We start from the raw sequence: 23545 nt of genomic DNA on the forward strand, positions 1-23545 counted from the left end.
AGTCAGCACCTAAGGAAACTTACTGACTATTCTCAGCCAATTCTACACATGAATCACAGTTGTTGTCAACTCAGACCTCTATAGTGACGAGAGGGGTGTGTGTGGATATCTCAATGCTTGTTTTCAAAAGCTTCCTGGAATTGCACAGCACTCAGGACACCAGCAAGCATTGTATTTCTGGATGACTAGACCTTTTGCAAATTGAGATCACTTTAAGACCTGAACCCAAAATCAATAAAACAGCTCTGATGACTGCAACTAAACTTCTCTTTGGAGGACCCTAGTGGAAACTTCCAACAGATAAGAGGCAGCTTTTCCCTGAGGCAAAGCGGCCCCACACAGCCCATTCCTGGGTTGGCTTGGGAGACAGGTGTACCTCGAGGCATGGCTGGGACGCGACAGAGAAGTGATGGGGCTGCCTCCCTGGTCTTAACTCTGGGGACATTCAGCTGGCCCACAGATGCCAGCTGCTGTTCCAAACTCTACTGGCCCTAAGGCCGTTCTTTCTGCGGCTACAATTCTTGGTTATCCTGCTGGTTCTAAGGGCTCCTTCTGTTCTCATAATACACTGCAGATGACAGATGACTTTAAACCCTGATAACCGTACTGATCACCAGTAACATTAATAACTACTGTCAGTGAGCAATGATGAAGTGGCAGCTCTTTGCTAAATGCTTTACAGTAACTATTTTACAGATGAGGAAACTGAGGCTTACACAGGCTAGTTTATTCCAGACAAAAAAGCTAAGGAGTGAAGATGGGATTTCAACCCCTTGTCTGACCGTGAATTCCGTATCATGAAAGACTACAAGGGGGAGAAAATGCACTTCACGATTTCAGTTTCATTCTAACAGCACAGATGACCCACAAGGCATTAGCCGCAGCCATGTCCAAAGTTCTGTGGAAAGAGAAGTTAATGGAAACCACACAGGTTCTGGGAAATGGAGAATAAAAAAAAAAAAAAAAAAAAAGTGTCGCACCCACAGCAGATTAACATTTCTCTTGCTAAGAAAACTAGAGTTGGGAAACTGCCTGGGAAGTAAATGATCTTGACAAATGAACTCTTTCTACCGGATTACTGTTAACACTGAGCTATTGTGAAAACTATATTCAATTGTTTATTTTAATTTGAATTACTTCTGATATTTAGATTTACTGTAATAAACTGTCTTTAAAAAAGGAAGTATTTTCAAATATGCTGCTAACAGTTTTTCACAGAAAAAAGTCCCACCAAACTACAGAAATACATTTTTTTAATTTTTAACCCTCATTTAAATGATGTTTCACCCTCCAACATTATTGGAAGATCATTTTGAAGACGAGTGATAAAAACACTGAAGGTCACATTTATTTACAATACATCCTCCTTTCTTCTTTGTAACAGTGCATGATTGCAAAAGAGGTCTGCTACAAAAAAAATTTAAAAACCAAAAAATGACGAATACATGTTCGAAATCTACTGCCATCACTTCTGGCTTCTTCACTCTCTTCTCTAACTCCTGTTTAAGAATTTGAACACCAGAGCAAGGAGTCCTGTAACAACAAGTCATATTTCCCTCTCTTCTTTTACTTTGAACCCCATCAGCATTAGAGCAGTTTCCAAAAAGATCCAATGTGAAGTTAAGCAGAACTAAACAACAAAAAATGTACCTTTCACCTTCCGTTCTGGAGCCAGGTTCGCTCTACCTTCACTTTTTCCACTGAGCCTCTCCCTGGGATGGCTCATGATGACAATGACTTTGCATTATGCACAGGGCAGTTCTCGGGGAGCATGAGTCAGAGTCAGACGCAAACAGCGCCAGCTCCGGAAACAGCGGCGGCTGCTTTCCTCCAAGATGGGAGGCCATGGTCCCACGGCGGGCCCCAGCCCGAACCCCCCCCGCAGAGAGGTCAAAGACCAACGAGACAGCGAAGCGTGTGCAAGTGCACGCGCACCCAAGCTGCACGCGCACACTGAGCATCGGCAATCTTTTGCTGGGAGACAGTTCAGCATCATGTAGATTTGTCTTATGATAATCTGGCGCTCTGTGATTAGGTAATGCTGTTGTAGACCAAGCCAGCCTAACACAGCCTCACGGTTTGCCAGGATTAGCAACGCAGGAGCAGCACCCAGTGCTTGCTCTCCAGCACCTTTCATTCTGCTGAGAAGGTAGGGGGCGGCGCCTTCACCAAGGCTGAAGCAGCTCAGGACCTGCCTTTCTTTCCACCTGTCCGTTTGGAGCACTGTCTGACAGCTGTGTTGCCAAAAAAAAAAAAAAAAAACCAAACACAAGCAGCTTCTTTCCTAAACCACAATATTCCTACTCACTTTGCCCTCCCAACCGCACAGAGTTCCGGGGAGCTCAACCTTTCATAATCCAAGTCCAGCATTAGTTTCATGAGGACTGTTTTGGGGGTGGAGGTGGTTTGATTTGGCCTGTAAGGAAACAACCAAGTCAGAAAGACTGTAGAAAAACTTCACTTAACTGTAAATTTGAAATAGATCAAGGTTTGAACATGTTTGAACAAGGAAAGGAGCCCTGTATTATAGGGGAAAAAATCGCAACATATATTAAAACATGCGTACAGACTGAAGAAAAGGCATTTATGAGAGTATCTTTATTCCAAAAATAAAATCTGGTTACACTATTGTCTGATTAAAAACAGCAACAACATTTTCACGTTTGACATCGCAGTTGCTTGGTCCATGACAAACATCACAGACACTTCAAATAATCTGTGCCTTGTAAAGGTCACTAATTTAATATGGAAAGCAAAATTCCACACCAACCCTTGCAGACACCCCGTTGTCTCACTACAGAGTCTTGCCCGCTCACTGGAAGGACGGAGCTCTCAGAATCTGATCCAGTCCACGCCTGACCAAGCCAGGGCGGGAGGGTCCCCCATAACCCGTGCAAAGACCCTCACCCTGGACATGTTTCTAGGCCACAAGGGACGGCCTCGGCGGGGCCCGGGTCTCCCAGAGCTTCCTTCCTGCCACCCTCAGGTGTCCGTGCCCCCACAACACGACAAGGACCCGCGTGCACGCTTCTCCTCACCCGGACCCCAAGGCTGCTCGGCCCCCATGCCCCGGTTGGAGGGGCTGCCCAGGCAGATGGCTGGAAAGAGCACCAAGGCAGCAGGCCCGGGCCTGCTCCCCAGGGCCTCCGTGTTCTCACAGGTAAAACAGGGGCTGAGACAGAGAGGCTGAAGGTCCCTCCCCATCGGACAACTCCAGCCCTGTTCAGCGTCCCAAACAAAGTGCTCACGTGGAGCCTGAGTTGCCAAGCTTTCCACACATTGGCCTCCCCGTCCGTGTCCACGTCCTCTCCTGCGCCCGGCACACGCGACGGGCTAACGTTATGTCCGTGACACTGTATTCACTGGCACAGTCCTCCAGTGGCTTGAGCTCTAATTTTTCCAGTTACTGCAGACAGCTCCTTGCTGGTGGTGATTTTCTCTTCTGAAGTTACCTCAGCTTTTCAGTTCTTCCTGATGCCCCACGTGACAGCACGGCACAAAGATGAGCTTCCCACGGATTCAAGGCCTACGTTCTCCTTAGCGTTTACAAACTTAACCAAGAGTCATTTCAGAGAACACGATCATCTCAAGACAACCACCTGTACTAGAATTCGCTTTCCCTGCCTCACGGAAGGTGGCAGAGGCACTGCTCCCTTGGACCAGACACGTCCTGTAACAGGACAGCAGAGGAGGCAACGTGCCCCCTCTGAAGTGCCTTTCGCTGGCTGCTATTTGTATAAGCCCCGCCAGCCTTCAAGTGAACTTCGAATCAAAGTAGTTTGGGCAAAAGAAACAAAAGCAATGACTTGAGTATAAAAAATTAGACTGATCTAAAATGGAGCTTTGCTGGAACAGAAATCTTATGGGAAGCCTGAGGAGTGCTCTGAGAGCTGCCAGGCCGGAGCAGGAACAGGGCCAGTGGCGTCCGGTGTGGGGGGCACACTGCAGACGGGTGCAGATGCACCAAGAGCCTGGCTGGGAAGCCGGGCTGGCCTTCCTGAGTCGAGTCAGAAGACAGAGACAGACGCACACACTTATGCGAGCGCTGCTGCTTGCTGTGTTTGCTGCGGACAGAGAACAATTACAGGAAGAAACCAAGGCTGGGGTTTGGTTTTTTGTTTTGTTTTTCAGCCTGTAAATAAATTTAAGAATGTTTTCCTGTCTCACTACCGTGGAGGAGAAAAAAACCAAATGAATGGTGTCTCTCCACATGCCATCAGGTAGTCAGCCTCTGCCCATCTTATTTGAAGAGGCGCTCTAAAGCGTGCTAAATACTCAGTAAGTGCCAGCTGTTTCAGACAAGACACCTCACTGAACTCCCATATGGCTCTGCGAAGACGAGTGTCCACCCCCTTTGACAGGAGGGCACGTGGTGTCAGGCCCGAGTCACCCAAGGCCTGCTCACTGCAACTAAGGAGCAGAGAGGGCCGCCTCTCCAAAGACACCAGCACCCCTCTGCAGAAAACAGCTGGATCTCATCAGATGGAACTCCAGAGACGGACGGTAAGAATGGATCCAGATCATTCTACAAAGATCAAAAGGAAGCCACACCTAACAAGGCTACAGGACAAAGAGGGCCTCAAGTCACAGGGAGCGAAGAGGCTGGACAAAAGTAGGTCACTACGATGCCAAATGACACGTGAGGACTCCAGACTCAGTGACTCACTCGGGGACCCTGGGTGAGACATTCAGATTTTCCAGTTAACGCATTACTGCCTAATGGTCGGTGACATGGAGGACAAAAGCATCCCAGGGTCACCCAGTCACGGACAGATCCTCACGAGAAATAAAAGCCCTACACAGAAACAGCAGGGTTCAACGACCACGAGAGGGGCTGAAACACAGCAGTCTGACAACACTAAGTGCAGATGAGGAGGCAGAGAAACTGGGAAACTAACACTGCGTGTGGAATTTTAAGTAGTTTATTAAAAAATTAAACAAACACCTACCATATGGCCACCCACGCCAGTCCTAGGTATCTAACCGAGACATATGTTGACACAAAGATAGATAAACCACTATTCTAACAGCCAAAAACTGCAAAAAATCCAAACATGTCTCAATCCAAAGTAAATAGGTAAACAAAACGCAGCACATCCACGCAACGGGACACTGTATAATAAAAAGGAACAACCTACTGATACACAGAACATTGCTGGTCCTCAAAATGCTATGATAAATGAAAGAAGCCAGATCCAAAAGACTCCAGTGTGTATGATTCCATTAACATGAAATTTCTAGAAAAGGCAAAAGTGTAAAGACAGAAAGCAGATTAGTAGCTGCCTGGACCTAGGAGTGGGGATGGGGATGGACCACAAACGGATACAAGGGAACTCCTGGGGGATGGGAATGTTCTAAAACTGGGTTGTGGTGGTGGTTGCACAACTGTGTAAGTTTCTTAACAACAAACTGTATATGGGTGAGTTTTATGGCAAATAAAATATATGACATATAACTGAATAAAGTTGTTAAGTTGTTAAGGGAGAATTGGAATCACTACCTTCTGCTGTCTACAGGGGCACTCGGCACCCTTTACCTTCACTGTCAGGAATGAACCTAAAAGTGTACCTTCAACACTGAAAACTAAAGCCTGTGTGTGTGACGGTTAAGGGGGAAAGATCAGAACCAAACTGCACATGAGCATGGCCCAGAGGTACGGCCTGTTTCACTCCTAGATCCTTTCCACTACTCCTCTTCTGCCTCATGCCCTTTGTGAATATTATGAATTTTTCGACCCCAAATGAAAATGGTCACAGAAAACTAACAGCATGAGCACTATTACTTTCTGCTACAAATGAGGCCACATAAAATGACTACGGGTGCCTTTTCTATGAAAACACCGCAGAAGTGAAAACATAGATCCTGAGACCATTTGCCCCATTTTACATGGTTTCCTTGGTATTAATTATTGCAACTCAGTTTTGTTTTCCTGCTTTCATATATGTAAGATCTGAATCTCCAAAGATGGATGATTTGGAATTTAACACTCTGAAAAACCAGTGTTTGTTGGATTTGTAGAAAGATATATAAAATGGTAAATGATTTGGATATACACTCAATGGCATTTTTGTGGCCCATTTGACAAGTCCATTTGTTCTCATCATCAAAAACAAAAGGCGTATATAATTATCTTTAAAAATACCTTTAAAAAAAAAAAGGTCACCTGTGGTGCTGAAAATATACAGGATACTTCTTGAACGACAGAACACAACATCCAAAAAATCACAAGAGGGGGAAGGCTGAAGAGCTCTGGAACTTGGAAGGCACCATTCCTCATTCTGAAACATTTTCGTTTCTCATTTTGCCTTGAAACCAAACATTTAGAGGGAAGGGGGTAAAACACAAAACTGAAAGATGCAAATAAAAGGGGAAAAAAAATAGAGAAACAGATTGAGAAATTTACATTCTCAAGTTCGCAGGCAGCCTAAACTCGCTATAGCACTTTGATTTCCCATCAGCGAGCCAAGGAGAAATACAGCTGACCCTCGAACAATGCTGAGTTTCAACTGTGCGGGTCCACTCACATGTGGACATTTTTCATTAGGAAATACTAAGTACGACATGGTCCACAGTTGGCTGAATCCAAGGATGGGGAGGAACCTCAGACATGGAGGGCTGATGGTAAGTTATACGTGGATTCACCTCCAAGTTGTTCAAGGGTCAACTGCGCTGATTTCACGGTTTCAGTATGTTCTCATGAAGAGAATCTTAACTTTGAGAACAGAAATTATGGCATCCTCAGTTTCACAAAACAACAGAAGTTGAATGAACTGCAACAAGTTATCTGTATCTTACTTGTAGCCGGGACAAGGCTAGTGGATAACGCAAATAGCCAGAGAGATATGACTTCCTTTCCTCATGAGATCCAAACTGCTCTGTGTACATAACTCACGTACCTCCGAAATAGGTCTGATTCAGTTCTGTTTTCCTCTCTTTTTAGCTTTTTCCATTTCAGCTGTAAACTCTCTGAGGACTGTTTTCCATTCATCTCTGTATTTTCTACCCTTTCCTCTGGGTTTCGTATGTTGTGGATTGCAATGAAGTTAGTAAATAAGTTGGTTAAATAAACACAGGATTTAATAAGGAATGCATTACCACAGAATCATAGACAGTATTATATTTCTAGCCTTGAGTTTCCAAATCATCCTGGTTCCTAAGTGTCAACAGAATTTCTATGATGGGTTCCAGCCTTACTTACAAAACATGAATGAGTTCATTTTTAAAAATCACATATTCAAATAAAGACACTAACACTATTTATATGAATGTCAATCAAACCCCTATCTGTGCTTACAAATCAGGTAAAAGCATTAAAATGGATTCAGCTAATTCAATTACCCAATTTCCCACCATAACTTCCAGCCTGCATGTGCAAAGGGTTGCTTTATCAAAACAAGGCCCCAGCATGGAAACCCTAGTCCAGGGTAGCCTCCGGTAAAACGCATCATATACTCACGTCCTTAGCTTGTGCTACACTGGTTTGGATTTATTTAGCACATGCCATTTTGTAAATGACCTTTGATATGTTGTGTTTTATCTCCCATGGCCAGAAATGACATCTCCTGTTTCTTTGGTATTTTCCAGCCGCCTCTTACCCAGGGCCGCATGTACAACAGATCCAAGAAAACATGTTGGCTGATTAGGCTGACTTGGCTCTCCTCATTATCTGAAAAAGAGTCCTTTAATTTTTTTTTCCGTGTTGTTTTTATGCACATATAAGCTAAAATCATGTAAACCCCGAGTTTTGCGTGGGAAACTAACATAAGGCAGGTAAGAGAGTGAGGATACAATGGAGAGAGCGTTTTCTCAGTGAGATACTTTCCAAAAGCGCCAGTGCTTTCAGGCCAGGAGCTCTCCCCGAGGGGGTCGGGGGAGCCTCGTCACTGACAGAGCGTGGACACAAGACTGCAGAGCACCCACTTGACATTTCTCGCAAACATAAAGCCAACTCAAGTTCCACTGCCTACACTATGAAGTACTCTAAAGTTTAAAGTTCCCAACTACTTTCAAAAGGTAACAAGACAGGAAAACAAAGTTAAAACTCTTTACATACAGTACCTCATTTGGTCTTCAAATCCACTCTGCACAGGCAAAAAAAAAGTTATCATTATTCTCATTTTACGAATGAAGAAAATAAAGCTCAAAAGCAAGTGACAACTGGTAAAATGGAACCACAATGCGATACGTCAAAGAAAAATCTGTGGAATTAAAAAAAAAAAAAACAAAAAAAAACTAGGCATCCAGAGGAAAAACACAGGGCACTCGGAGGGAAAGAAACAAGACCAGCATCAGACTGAAAGCAAGACAATGGAGCAACATAATTAAGATACTTAAAAGATCTGAGCCAAGGATTTTGTCTTGTTGAATTGACCTTCGTGTATAAAGAGCAAACTTATAAACATACAAGAACTCAGGAAATACTGCTGCCCCGAGCTCTTCCTGAGAAATCCACTACAGAACAACTAGCTTCAAAAAATCAAAATGACCGACGATCAATATAAGGGTGAATGATGAGCATTAAAGATAAGCTTACTTGCAGAACTAAAACTAAGTGATTTTATAAAGAGTACAGTATAACATGTAACAGCTACACACTCTCACATTGTAGACAGGGTACAACTACCAAAAAGGGGAGGAGGGATGGGAAAACTATATGAAAAACACTATCAGCATAATGATTTTGTTGTAGGTGCTTATCTAGAAGTTAAAAGATAACACACAGTTCAAGTCATGGGATGGAAGATAAAGAGGGGAGGGGCAAGAAAAGGTTAATATCTAACTTTACTATTGCTCACAGCACAAAATCAGTAAGCAAGAGCCAAAAAAAGTGGGCAGAGGCAAGAATGTGTTACTACGTCAAAGTAACCATCAGAACAAAAACACAAGCCTTCCTAAATACCAAAAAGTGGATGGAAGGAAAAATATATCCTAAAACTATGTAAATATTAATTTTATAATTAATGTAAGTTGGTTTAACTGGCCTGTTAAGTAAAAGGATTCTCAGAGGAAAGCAAAAGTCAAGTGACAAACTCAAGGAGCATAAATACATCCAAATAATTAGGTGACAGAGCTGGAACTGATGTCAGTCTTCCCAGCTCTGAGCTCTCTTGGTGAAAGAGATGAAAAAGATGACCCACGACAAAGCCAGGGAAGCTCCACCAGATGTGCTTTAATGAAAACTTGTCATTACGAAACAAAATAAACAAAAACCTGGACATTAAAATTTTTTAAAAATGCAACAGCCAGGTATGACTTCGTAAGACAGGTGCCGTCTGTGGGATTCATTTATCTAACTCATTGAACAAATATTTATCGAGGTTGCAAGTAATCAGATCGTTTTGCGACTGCTGGAGATATGAGGCTTGAGTGTCATTTTTGCTTTGTGTAGAGATCCAGAAAGACTTATGAATTACATGTTGGCCAGACTTAAAGATACATGCTAGTGCTGGCCTCCTAAAACAGAAGAGTATGAAATAATGACAAACCCTAAACTATACTGACACCAGTAGGTGCCACTAAAATAATGCATCTTATTAGTGCCACATGATACCAGGCACAAAACAGCAGCTCATTAAAATGCCTAAGATGAGAATGATCGCCAAGTAAAGCATTCTGTCACAGGAATGTAACTAATGCTTCCCACAAAACTAACTAAAAGTCACGAAATCTCTCTGCCCGCCTCCCTTTCCCAGCCAAACTCTAATGTTTTATATTAAAACGGCTTTCATCTTTCACGGCACATAAGAGTTGATGGCTCCTGGCATCAAATCTGCTAAAATCAACAATAGTGTAATTATCTGCACACTTTCAAGTGTTTTCAAAATACATGCTGGTTGGGATTTTCCTAATTTAGAAACGTATGCTTTATGCTGGTGGTCTAGGACTGGGTTAAAAAGAATTTTTAATTCTTGCCCAGAGCATTCTTTTCTACGGCAATTATTCGAATTGTTGGTAACTCACCCACCTTCCCAAAGCGTCTGACGCAGTCTGCAGCACCCCCCCCATCGTACTGCTGCTTTAATGGCGCACAGACAGGAGCTGACACAGGCGATGCACTTAGAACAGCGCATGACACATGATGAGTGTCAGCTATTATTATATCAATAGTTCCATTCAAAGATTCTTTTTAAAATCTGTGAATAAGCACGTGAGGGTGAGTGGATGACTATACTTTAAATTTTCCCCATTATGCCAGTTGAAAGTGGGAAGGAATTTCAGTACACTCAGAATTCAGACATTATTTTTTAAACGGCAGACTCTTAAAAAAATAAATCTACAAAACAGATGAAAATTTAATGGCATAAAATTAGAGAGATCAGACTTCCTTCCTGAGGCTACCAAAAATACACTTTATCAGCAACTCTTCCTTGGTTCAGCTTTCTATAAAAAAGGCAAAAGAAAGAAAAAATAGCCAAGATCTTATGACACCAGATCTAACCTGAGACCTGGGTACAGAAAATTTAATAAATTATGTATCTGTTAGGGATGTACAAGGAAAAAAAGGGAGACCCACAGAAAAGGCCGAGTTCCAAATACTTCAGCAATAAAATAGCAAATTGCATATTAACAGTGCTGTAATTACTCCTTTTGTTTGGTTTCTTTGTAATTATTTTTAATAAATTACTCCGTCTCCCCCACCATCACTCAAGTAAGCTGTCATCCAAAGGCACAGTCAGTACAACACGGGACTTGAGCACAACACGGGACACAAAGCCACTCACAGACAGGGAGGAGGGCGGCTGGGGCCTCAAGAGCTGTGACTCATTAGAATCCATAAAGCTTTTCTATGGAGATCAAGTATCAATGAAACTATTGTAAGAGATTACAGCTATATAAATGTAGGCTAGTTATGAATTCTCACAGGGCAAGAGCACTTTCAAAAGAGGAAAGGACACCAATGCCTGGGAAAGCACTCAACACGAACGCTACCTCAGTTGCCTCAGAGTGGCTGCCCACACCTACCATTTTGCTAAATGCGGGTAGTTCCTATAAAGGGGAGGAGAAGGGACCCCTGGGTTCGGCACTCCCTAAATCCATCTTGTGCCAGTTTGCCAAGCTTTCTATCGTGACGGCTCCAGACTCAAGCCTAACATAGTTGCCGTCTGCGGTTACAGGTCCAAGAGCAAGCCAGATCATTTTTATTAGTCTTAAACGTTGTTTTCCAGAAATCATAAACCAAATAGAAAACAGACCTCTGTCACAAAAGACAAACAGCAGTAGAGCATTTTGTTAAATAGTTTAAAGTTTGTACCTACCTTTATCACGTTCGTATTTCAATATTAGAAGTGTAATAAAAATATTCTCCTAGAATGTGTGAAATTTTAAAAAGAGCAATAAATGTGGCAAAATGCATAACCAAGTTGGGTTTTACATACAATTTTTTAAAATTTCCTGTGAATTATTATTCATACCAAGGTTACCACTGATTTCAGGTCAGAATCAAGTGTGTGGAAAGAACAAATGAAATAAAAGCAGAGTGAAAACGCTTCAGAATTTAGGAAGGATATTATCACAAAGAAAATCGTTCCAGCATTTCCCTCTCAAAGATTAGAAAACAGAATTCATTATTTGGCTCCCACTAAAATGGCCACTAAATACAAAGTCCACATTTTCACAAACATCTTTGTAGATTTTTACATTTTATTCGACATTGCAAAGGAAAATTTCACCAAATTTTAAACAATTTTATTCTCAAGGGTATTGTTTATCAAGTTGTGGCAGAAAAGAATAATTAAGGTAACCTTAAAGGGTGCTTTTGTTGGAAACCATTTGCACCTAGTGTTCCTCATGACTAACCGTAACAGAGGCCAACCTCAGCCTCGCCGGGACCACTTGCTTAGAAACAAACTAACGCACATGAAAGATTGCCTGTTGATAATAAGAGCAAACCTGAGTTTTGTTGAATTTTCAGTGTTCTGAAAGCATGCCAGTGAATCCTTCTGACATCATCATGTACTTACTGACGACCAGAAATGAGCACTTTAAAATTTGTTCTCTGTATATTATCAGATATGTATAAAGTAGAAAGGGTGCTTCTCTAGAATATGAAAATTGGAATTTTCTTCTTCTAAAGAAATCATAATGCCATTCAGATATTCTCTTCATATATACAGTTCATAAATTATTATTCTCCCATTGGTCCTAATCCTTACAACACTGATAAAATTATCAAAGACATATTATTTTACATGTATTATATTTATAAGAAGTTATATTAATCTTTGAATATAATGGATAATTTGTATTTATCTTTGAATCAGTTAGATAAAAGCAGGAAAAAAAAGTGTGTTCTTCCAAACCAATAGCCATTTAGTAAAATCTATGAATGTTTTCTTAAACGCACATTGTACAATTCAGTGTCACAACCACCATTGTTAACCCACCCCTTGCAGAGCAGCCTGATCGATTCATCCCAATCGTCCTTTGTCTAATTGTTTGTGTTCCCCTTGCCATTCTGTTGCACAAATTACTCGAATTAAAAAAAAAAAAAAAAAAAAACTCAAAATAGTGAAAAGGGGAGACTATCAGAAAGCAGGGAAAAAAATACCTGAGGACCAGAAGCAAAAGAGAGGTGAGCCTTGTAATTTAAAATAAAGAAAACAAAAAAACAGTATAAAGGAATTCCGTTATGCCATTGGAGAAGGGGCTAAAACATAAAGATAAGATAAAATGGAAATAAATGTCAAGAGAGGATAGGAGAAGCTGCATCCAAGAGAATGATGCATCTTCAGAAAGCTGAGAAAGGAAAGCCTGCAAGACAGCAGGGAGACAGCTGAGCTATCCGGTGGGTGGGTGGGAATGACAGGACACAGGCCAGCAGAGGCCAGGAGAGCACCCTCAATCACCTTTCTGGGTGGTACCTCTCACTCCCCCAGTTTACTTTATTTCATTATTCGTTATTTTAACCCACAGCTGAGCACAGGATAAGTTTGTTTTGCTTCTGAGTTCACTGAAAAACCCAACTAGTGTTTTAAGTTACACTAGGCTATGCCTTCCACTTAGCACTTGTGAGGTTTTAAGGGAGAGGAAATAATTATTCCTGTAAGATTACATTCTTTAATGTAAAACTCCTCGCCCAAGGACCAGTTCCAGACCCTGGCCTTACACCACTCCTGTTTTTCTTCCTCAGGCAGGTCAGAAGACTGCTTTCCACGAGTCAGTAAAAATCAGAGGGAAAACGTTATGGCCTTAGGGTACTTAAATACAGACTAGTTATCCCCCAAGTTCACTCCTCTGGGCTGAACCCTGCCTGAGGCCTGAAAAGAGACTTGGGGGGTGGAGGAAAGGGCAGCATGAAGGGGAGAGACGGGCAAAGACAGCTAAGCAGGCAAATGAAAACAATGCCTAGATTTAAAAGGTACAACCTACCAGAAACGTCTAGAACTCATTTTCTTATTTCACAGTTACAGAAAATGAATAGGAGCAGAAAACACCACATTTTTATTTTAATGTTGTAGAAAAACAGTGGATGCATGAAAAAGGAGAAACTTAATTTGCTCCTGCTTGTGGCATGACAGACGTTTTTAAAAACTTGCTAAGCTCAGCAGTAAGTTAACTACCTGGATTCCGAGGAATAACATGTTCAAGTCTCAGCAGAAGGTTAACCAATGACCTGGGTCTGAAGACTAGTTATCACAGGACTGGATCTGTGTTTTGGAATAGACACTCGGGCAATCAGGGGACACGCTCGGCTACCAGCTGCAGGACGGCTTCGGTGCCTTTCAGAACTTGTTCCAATGCCCTTGGCGGCTGATTACACATTCTTTCTCCTTGCCCTTGAAAATATCGCCTGCTTTGCCTCAGAGAGCTCCAAACCCTCTCCCAGGAATGGCAGAGGCCAAACAGCAGGCCATGTGCAGAACCAGAAGGAAAGACTGGAGACACTGATCATTAATACTCTCTGACACAATTCTGAAATTTCCCATCTTCTCGCTCTCTGCACCTCCACCCTCAAAGCTAGTCAGCTTTAAGCTTCATTCCTTGAAAGGAAGTTCGGCACGTTGGTCTCAACCCACTTCATTTTCATGTCCTCTTTAAAAAACTGCTGCCCACAATTTCTAAGAAAAGTCAAGGCCCTAACACAATAGCCTCTCTCAAGGAGAAATAGCACAGCCAGCAACTCCAGTTTTCTTGGAAGGCAAAATCCTCAGTCCCGACCCTTCTCATTCTCAGAAGGCAGTGGTCAGGTCATGGGTGTCACAGATATGGTCACTTTCAATCCAGATTCTGGTAGTGATGGAACCTGGTAACCCACAAAGATAACGCCTTCCCCTTCTTTTATGCATGGTACACTGTGCTCTTGGGCAATCTTACTTTTGGTTTAAAAAAATAATCCCTAGGAAATATTTTTTTTCTTAAATACTAAGCAAGCCATAATTCTTTTCCCTTCTTTGGACATTCTGTGATCTCATCCATCACCTCACCAACGTTTTTAAAAACATCTAGACCTTGAAAGTTAAACAAACACAACCTACCACAGCATGCTGAGGTCTGGTCAGAAAACTCAAGCCGGTTCAAAATGATAACTTTTTCTATTACTATTTAACTGAAGTGACGTATATGACTCTTTGTTTAAAAAGGGAAGGGCTTTTCACACACTGAATGTCGCCCTGCAGATGACTGTACTCCCAGGTCAGTTCTTTTTCCAATTCTCTTAGAAGCTGCCCTTGGTATCCTTAAATGCACTCTGAAACTTTGGTATCACCTTCATTATGATGTGCTTTGTGCACATTCTCCGACGCTGCAATGCCCATACTCAGGCAACACATCACAGAAGTTGGCAGCAATGCTATCAGTAAGAATTTGGCTTCAGAATCAGAAGTGATTCATCATACATTCTCGAAGCAGAAAAACAACACACGGCTATTTTAATCCCTCGGTGCTTTCAAGAATCGAAAAACAGTAAAATAATTAAGCAAAAGCAACAAAAATCTTATCTGCTGTAACCCTTGTGGAAATATTATTCACTTTTGAGAGTTTTCAACGAAATCACTTAGAAAACAACAGACTACTTACCTTGTTTCATAATATTCATTACAATGACAAATCAAAATTTAACTTAACACAATTTCAGGAGAAAGCAGGTAGTCCAAACTTCTGCAAAGTAGCATATGGAAGTTCTACATTTAGAAGAACACATTTCTCATTTGCTTTAGTAAATAAAATCCCTCCTACGGTTTCAAAAGTAATACACTTCTTTCACCTCCTCTCTCCATTTTTGAGATTGCTCTGATTTAAGGTCTAAATGAATGAGTGTGTTGTCTCTGTCACAACCAGAGAAACCTGATATTGTGGGTGATTGATTCAGAACACCCCCCGCCTTTAGAGGTACCTATAATAATAATATAATGTAACGTCATAATAAATAGTACAGGTCTAATGCAATAATGGAACTCACTTAACGTCTTAATGCTCTATTTAATGAGCATGAAAGAAATTTCCATCCTGGTCATTCTTACTTCATGAGACCACAATACGTTGATAATCAGGAGTACTAAACGAGTATTTTCTATATAACTATCCACGCACACCTACGGTTTCCTGTAAATTTAATTAAAACTTTTTTTTTTAAATGCTACTCTATTGTGTGACCAAGTACTCAGGGGCAGACGGGGAGATTTATCAAGAGCTCCACACAGTGCTTTCTTTCGGGGACCCCTACCTCTTCAAACACTTCTTCGGTCTCCCTTCGTTTCCGCTTTCGGGGTCTCCGGTTCACTCGAACCCATTTCGCGACCTGAAGTTCAAAAACCACAGGGCATTTCAAACAGGACGACGGGTCCTGAGGGCCGCCCCCCGCGTGGGAAAGACACGACGGACGGCCTCGCGACGCAGCCCTCCTCGGCTTCACCTGGGGAAGCCTCGGGCACCTTTCGGGGCCCGGGGGCCGCACGGGCACCGGGGGGCCCTCGGGTCTGCGGCGAGCCCAGGCCGTGACCTTCGCCCCGGCCGTTCCCTCCGCCACGGGCCTGCTCTGCCGCCCCCGCGCCGGAGCCCCCGAACCAGGGCCATCTTACCCACCGCCGTCGCGCCGACCGGACGCCCGGGGCTCCGCGGCGGGGATGCGACGCGGGACCCACCGCCCCGGGAGGGAGAGGAACGCTGGGACCGCGCCGCCCGCACTCACCTCCGCGCTCACTTGCCGGGCGAGCCCGCACTCCGCCCCGGCCTGGCGCTCCCTCTGCAGCGGCTGCGGGGGAAGGGGACAGAGTCAAGTTTATCCTGGGAGCCGCCCCAGCCTCCCTCCCCTGCACTCCACCAACTCGGCGCGCTGACCCCGTACCTCGCCCGCGGAAGGTGAGGGTGGGAGCGGGGCGCCGGAGCCCGCGCCCAGGGCCGTCCGCCCCGCCGGCCCGGCGGAGAGCAGCGGGCGCTCGGGCCCGCAACACCTAAGGCGCAGCGCGGGCGGCGGGCGGCGCGGGGCCGGGGCGGCGGCGCGGGCGGCGGGCGGGGGCTGGGGCGGGGGCGGGGCCTGCCTTAAAGGTATAGGCGGCCGCGCCGCCCTCCCCGCAGGTCGCCTCCGCCCCCGCCCCCGCCGGCGCGCCGGCTATTTTATTGTTCTCTTCGCAAACATCTTTCTTCCTCTCTCCGCGTCCGGCCCGCGCCCGCGCTCCCGCGCCCTCCCACGCGTGGACCGACCCCGGGCGCGCACGCTCACCTTGCCAGCCCCCACCCCTGGGTATCCGCGGAAGGGTTTCTCGGCCGCGGTGGGAGAAGTGATGCCCGCCGGCGGGCAAAAAGGCTTAGCGGGAGAAGCGCCGTCACCCCCGCGGCCAGCCTTAACTCGCTCCTCGGGTCAGGAACCTGAGCGTCCAGATGGCCTTCGCAGAGGCAAAGGAACTTTCCTAATGGAGTTTTCCCCGGGAATGGATTAGACGCCATTAAGTAGACGTTTTTCAGTGGCCCCTCCGGACTCTGGGGCGGTGGCAGGTGACCTCCCGGAGGAGAAGCTGGGAGCGCGTTAAAGGCGAATCCCGAGCTCCGGCCGCGCGTCGCGGGAGCTAAGGCGCTCGGGCTAAGCGTGGCCGGCGCCGCGCTCGCGGCCCGAGGACACCCGCCCCCCGCCAAAGCGACTGGTAGAATTTGCAAAGGGGACAGTATGTCTTCATAAATAGGAGAAAGTTTCCACTTAGTTTACAAAAGTGTGCGATACCCCCCCAGGTTTTTCCGCCAGACCCCAGAAGGCTTTCTTTCCATCCTCATCAGAAGTTGGCTGAATCAGCCTGGGGGGTGAGCGCTTGGGGAGAAGAGTCGGGTCGCACTCGTGTTTGCTGATCTTGACCATTCCTTTAATTTTATCGCATTTCTTTAAAGAAAATCTGTCTTGCCCTCTCTTTATTGCTACTCCATCCTTCTTTCAAGATCAAAAGCTTTAGATCAAAGCCAAGATCAAACTCACTACTTTAAATAGAAGCAACTTTGCCATGGAGTATTTTACACAAAGGGGAGCTTCTTAATGGAGACATCAGGCTGGAAAACTTTATTTTATCCCTTCATCCCATATTCATAACAGGACTACTTAAAATTACATCGATGATGCACTTCTGCTTCCTAAAACAAGCAGGTCTGCTGAAATGGGAGACTCTTGACTTAGAGTTTGTGTTTCCAGGAATACAAAAAAAATCAAAAAACCTTTAGAGAGTTGGATCGACATATTAACCATTATTAGCTAAGAGCTATGAAGTTCATGCTCATTTGCTAAAGATTTTTTCAAAGTGTTATCGAATCTTTTTATATATAATGTACAACTATCACATACAATTTTTCTACTGTAAAAGAAATGCATAGCAATAGATAATGGTTGCAAATCTCAAATAAACGTACACACAGGCAGGTAAAAATTACAAAAGATGAAGTGAATTATGTAATCGCAGAGCTGCTTAATTTTAAATGGAAAACTATTTAAGCTTCCATGCTACTATTAACAGTTCCAGAATCAATAGAAATCCATCACTCACTGACATTTCCCTTTACTCACCAGAAGTTTTTTCCTTGGGAATTCAGCATCCCTCAGAACCCTGATAGATGCAGTTCAATACAGAGGTACTGAAACAGTGCCTGCCTAAATGGACCTTTCTTAAGCGTCCTCTTTGTTGATTTAGCAACAATTTAAAAACATGCAGTCTTAATGTGACAATAAATATATGTATGTTCATGTATAACTGAAAAATTATGCTCTACGCTGGAGTTTGACACAACATTGTAAAATGACTATAACTCAATTAAAAAAATGTTTAATAAAATAAAAAATAAATTAAAAAATAAAAACATGCAGTCTTAGAAGAAACAAAAGCCAAAATAAATTCTAACAATCCAGCAGCAGGAAGAAAGATAACTATTACAAATTAAACCTTACACAGACTTCTATGAAAATCTGCAGCTATGGCTGAGTAGATAGTACTTAAAGGCTATTTTCCCTTTATAATTTTCATTGGGTTGTAGTCTCAAATACACACACACACACACACACACACGCACGCTCACTCACTCCCACGCAATCGCTCCTCATTCTATAAATCCCGTTGAGCCACTGGAAAGATCTTAGGAACTGAGTCCCAGGAACACCATCTTGCTGCCATTGACAGTCTCATTTCTTCCCAGTGCCCGGTTCACAGAGACCCTAATGGTTTCTGGCACAAGCTGAGCAAAGAAGACATCCTTACTGTCACTCTGCTCTTCTAGGATTTTTGAGTGGGTAGCAAGAGCTGTGGTTTATTCTAGTGCCTACTAACTTGTCTTCTTCTTTGTCCTCTTGCCCCCCAATCCCCACCCCTGCCAGTCCATCCTCCACGGAGAAAGCAGAATGGCATTTACAAAGGTAGTTCAAATGATATCACTTTGCTTTTCTGAGAATGCATTTCCTTCTCTTTCTTGCCTGCCTGGCTCCTACTTATTCTCTAGTTCTGGGCTTAAACAGCACTTCTCTAGAAAAGCCTTTCCTCACTCCCCAATCCAAATTATGTCACCCCATTATTCTTTCTAACAGCATCTTGTTTATTTCCTTTAAAGTAATTACCTTTTATAGATATTTCAATGTTTAATTTTTAATTGAGACTTTATTTTTCAGAAAAATTTGTGCATATAGCAGGAGTTCCCTGTACCCCAACATAACCCACAGTTTCCTTTATTATCAAAATCTTGCACTGGTGTGGGCCATTTGTTATAATTAATGAACCAATATTCAGTACATTTTGGTTCAGTCACTGAAAACACTGCCTGGCACATAGTAGATGCTCAATAAATGTGTTAAGTAAGTGAATGGGTGGATAAAGGAACAAACACTGAATGAATGGCATATGAAATTTGACGGGGGGATTCTTAAGGTGAAGATTCTTCTAATTACCTCCTGTTTGTTTATCGACTAAAATACCTTCATTTATAAAGAGCATAAAATTGTGCATTTTTTAAAGAGAGACCATGGGACATTAGTTACATTACCAGGGAACTTCCAAAATGATCTTTTTTAGAAAATAAAAATAGAAATGGGAAATAAAGTTTCCTGATTTCCTCATATATTAGTCATGAAAATTGTATTCCAAAATTGTGGCAGGAGCTGAATTTAATCTAGAATGAAATATTAACATATTTCATGACACTGGAAAAGTATTCTTTTCGATTATGTTCAATGTAACTTCACCACATTTCCCCTTTTGTCTACCTAAACCTACCTTTCTTCATCAGGAGACCCCAGGGAAGGTAGGGTGTGGAGAAACCTGAGGAAGACTACTTTTTTTAAATGAGGATTCTACACTTGGGGATGAACGCTTTAATAACTATCTTTGAGAATGTGGTGAAAGCACTTTAAAGCTATCTTTTAAAAACAGATGTTTTCTATTTGAAGTATATCTTTAAAAATGCCTCGTCTGGTAGAGATGCAAGTTTTGAAAGGAAATTGTGTTAAGAAACTTTCTTGTCAAAGCAGTTTATAATAACTGAAGACAATTTCAGAAGCGGAGGGAAATGTCATTGCTTTAAAATAAAAGCATTACTTAACCTAGTGGCTGGAGATTACTTTTGGAGGGAAAACCTTTTTCTGTTTTCTCCTTTTTTTTAGGTGAGAGGAAATGACTCCTTTCACTGGAAAATGACAGTGATGTCAGTTTCGTATCGTTGCTATGGATGTGTGCTTCTGCTTTGTGATGAGGTGCAGTCCAGAGGAACGAGAACCAGCAGGACACCCCTCCCCCAGGCCACCAGAAGGCTGAAAGGGCCAAGGAGGGGAGCCCTTTAATTAGCCCAAAACAGCTCAGACAGCAAATTACACTCCCTCAGGCACAGCAACACGAAGACTATCCACTAAAAGAAGTCAAAAGACCTCTTAATACCAAACAAGGTGGCGGGGTTGGGGGGGGGGGGTTCCAGAAACATTCGTTGGCTTCGGAAGTGCTCTACAGCCAACATATATTCAGGGTAAATTAAAAGTTAAGAGTCCGCACATGTCTGGAAATAAAATCAAGGTGATTTTAAGTTGCAAATAATAACCAGCAAGGATTAGGGGCAAAGTTATCAAACATTTGTATCTTTAAATTTTGCTCTATCACTTAAGAATGTAACATTCTTTTATGACTGCTTTTTATTTGACTTTTTTACTTTAGAAAAATTATCATTTGTATTATTGCCCATTTTGTCTCTGTGTTAGAATGAATGCCTGACTTCTTTCTGAAGAGGATTTGGGCCCTGCCAAATGGACCTCTCAGTGGAATACCTTATAAAGCATAGTTTTCAGAAAAGGAAATCCATCTCACGTTTGCTTTGCAGTGAGTGATCTGGCTAACAGGATCTCTTCCTCTTAGTAACCATAACCCTGCACTCACCATCGCTCAAAAACTTTCACAGAGCTTGCCTGAGGGAGCATGCTCAGTTCTTCCATTTCCTGACCCTCTCTGAAAATCTGATGAAGCATTAAGCTCTCAGCTACTGGCTCCCTAAAGAAAAATACACCGAAGTGCACAGCCCCGTCCCCCCTCACCTCCCCCATGCCAACTGTCAGAAGGTTCACAGGGTTTGCTGATACCCAGACTTCTACCCTGGATGGTCCCTGACCACCACACAGCTGGCGCTGGACTGCATCGTACTGGTGCTCTGTGAAATTCCTTTTATCGCATTATGTTCTGGGAAGAAGCCATCAACCTTTATTGAGGTGCATTATAAAAAAAAAAAAAAAACAGCCCATAAAATCCATCACAATGTTTACCGTAAGGATGGTTTTAGAGGGTTGTTTATTACATTAAATAGTAATTTTCTGAGAGGACCCACAGGGAAAACTCCCTCATATCAACATCAGGAACAGTTGGACTTAGGCAACTGGTTTGTTTTACCTCATCAACACTGCAAATTGACTCCTCCCCCTCTTCTAGAAAGCCCTATGACCCACTGTAAGTCAGGCATAGGAGCTTCAGGGGTGTGTACTGATGCGAACTAAATTCCTGGCTGCATCTTACTTCCCTGTGAGTATTTTCACCTTGCTTCAGTTTTCTTATTTTAGTTTACTTTTATCATGCCATATTTTGCTTTGGAAGAATTTGCTTAACTCTGTTTTGGACAGGAGGAGTATAAATAAATAAAATACTCTGGGTTCATTTTTCCTTTCTTTAATTTTCCTTTTCTTTTTTGGAAGGGGGGGGTCTGAAAAAATTGTATGGTTCTAATATTTCTCTCCATTAACAACACTCAGAAGTGAAGTATAGAAGGTAAGGACATGATTATACCCTACTTATAAAATTCAAGGAAAAGAACTATTAAAAAAATAAACCCCCAAGTAAATATAATACTATATAAACATCACACAGGACTGATATAAAAACGTCAACCAAGCCAGTGTTTTATCACTTTTGATATCAAAAGCAGAGGAAATGTGCTTCAGGTGCAGGAAGAAGAATGTAAATTGGGCATATGGATGAGTTACTCACTTAACAAACATATTGAGTTCGCCTCCTGCAAAACAGAGCGCTAGACTTTGTGAACACCAAGATGCATAAGACACCATCCCTGCCATCGGGAGACCAGCGTGACCAGGCGGTAAGGCGGCACGGTACAAGGAGCGTGTAGACGGCCTGCCTGGGTTTGAATCCAGGCTCCGTCACATATGAGCTGTGCGACCTCTCTGGGCCTCTTTCTCATAGACTTGTGCAGATCAGATGAGATATGTGATGTGCTTACAAGAGGAGAAAGTTGTTATTTATCAAAGTCTAGACTGTTGGAACTAAGAAGCGACATCACATCGCTAAAAGCTGGAGGGAAGTGACCTGAAGGCAGAAAACTACACATATCAGAGACCATGGAACTGGCAGAAAGAACCAGAGTGGCCAGTTTTGTACAGGACTGAACAGTTTACAAAGGGCTTCCACACACAGACTGTTCTGTTTGTTTCCCCCACAGGCCCATCTTCAAGATGAAGAAACTGAGTCTCAGGAAAGTTTAGTACCTTCAGTATTTCACACTGCGTGGCCTCCAGCATGAGAGCTTAAGGAACATCTAGCCCGCCTGTCTCACTTTAGAATATTTGCTTATTATGTGGATCAGATCAACCTTGGATTAAGACAAAGCTTGTTACATATAATCCCATGCCATAAAAATCCATTAAAACAGATACTTCAGAAAAAAAAGTTACCAGTATATCCCCTTCAACACCTGTGTGACTGCAATTCCTTACAGGTGCTTAACGTTCTTGGACACTGTAACCTTAAAGAGTTTCACAGGCGGAATATAAAATTATGTAGGGGTGGCTTTGGGTCAGCGGTTGCTAACCCCTGACTGCTTATGAGAATCAACAGGGGCTTTACACATCCTAATGCCCAGGAGGGGCTCCAGACCACTCAGATTCACATGTCTGAGAGGGGGCCCCAGGCATCAGTCCTTTTCAGAATCTCCCACCAGGAATTCCAGTGTGCAGCCAGGGTTGAGAACCGCTGGTTTGGATCATTTTAATGATGACCCATCTCTGACAGGTTACTCTAAAGAAAGTCCAGGTGTTTAGGAGACATCTGAATTTCAAGGTCAGTGCCACAGAGGACAGCCACCTATTGTGTTCTTTTACAATAAGTCCCTTTGGGCAGACGGCAGACACAAAGCTGGACAGGATGGGCTGTCGGGCCGACCCTGGGTAGCATTTCCTGGAGCTTACTCTTAGGAATAAACTTCTGGGCAAGGTTAGTTCAGCACACACACACAGAAAAGACTGAAAAAGGGAAGTGGAAATGGAAGACACCAACACCACCCAGAAGGGAGGTAAGAATGGGTGAATATTTGACTTTTTAGAGTTTTTCCCAGGTTCCTGGTTACTACAATTCTAGATCCTGAGTAAAAAGAGCATAGATCCTTGTCTTCAGGGAACCTAATTTTAGCGCTGATCTAGAATTCTGTACACATGAGGGGATATCTCCCATTCATGCCCTGTGAACAATGTTCTAATTATGTTGATGGCTGCCGCCCATTCCCTGGGGAAAAGCATTTTGTATTTGGAAGATTGCTAGCTAGGATTAGGGGACAGTGGGGATCCATGCAAAAGCCCCTTAGCTGTGTGCAGAGGCTCCGGCTGCACATAGGA

At 43.2% G+C, this 23545-nt stretch overlaps 1 protein-coding gene across 12 annotated transcripts in view; it reads right to left on the minus strand.

Annotated features, from left to right (window-relative positions):
• The window catches only part of AOPEP (aminopeptidase O (putative)), a 324317-nt gene that overhangs the window by 59298 nt on the left and 241474 nt on the right, over window positions 1-23545 (minus strand). For 7 of the 12 annotated variants that reach the window (XR_012506720.1, XR_012506719.1, XR_012506726.1 and 4 more), the window contains exons 12-13: window positions 16127-16189; window positions 15662-15736 (exon numbers count right to left, since the gene is read on the minus strand). Coding sequence is in view for 4 of the 12 variants with exons in the window: in XM_074363058.1 (XP_074219159.1) it covers window positions 15662-15736; window positions 16127-16189 (138 nt within the window). In the remaining 8 variants the exon portion in view is untranslated. Of the gene's footprint in view, window positions 1-1650; window positions 4065-15661; window positions 15737-16016; window positions 16190-23545 lie in introns of all 12 variants that reach the window. The other 5 variants (XR_012506723.1, XR_012506721.1, XR_012506724.1 and 2 more) reach the window with 3 other exon arrangements.

Source organism: Camelus bactrianus, chromosome 4 (assembly GCF_048773025.1).
Source record: "Camelus bactrianus isolate YW-2024 breed Bactrian camel chromosome 4, ASM4877302v1, whole genome shotgun sequence".
Classification (NCBI taxonomy): Eukaryota; Metazoa; Chordata; class Mammalia; order Artiodactyla; family Camelidae; genus Camelus; species Camelus bactrianus.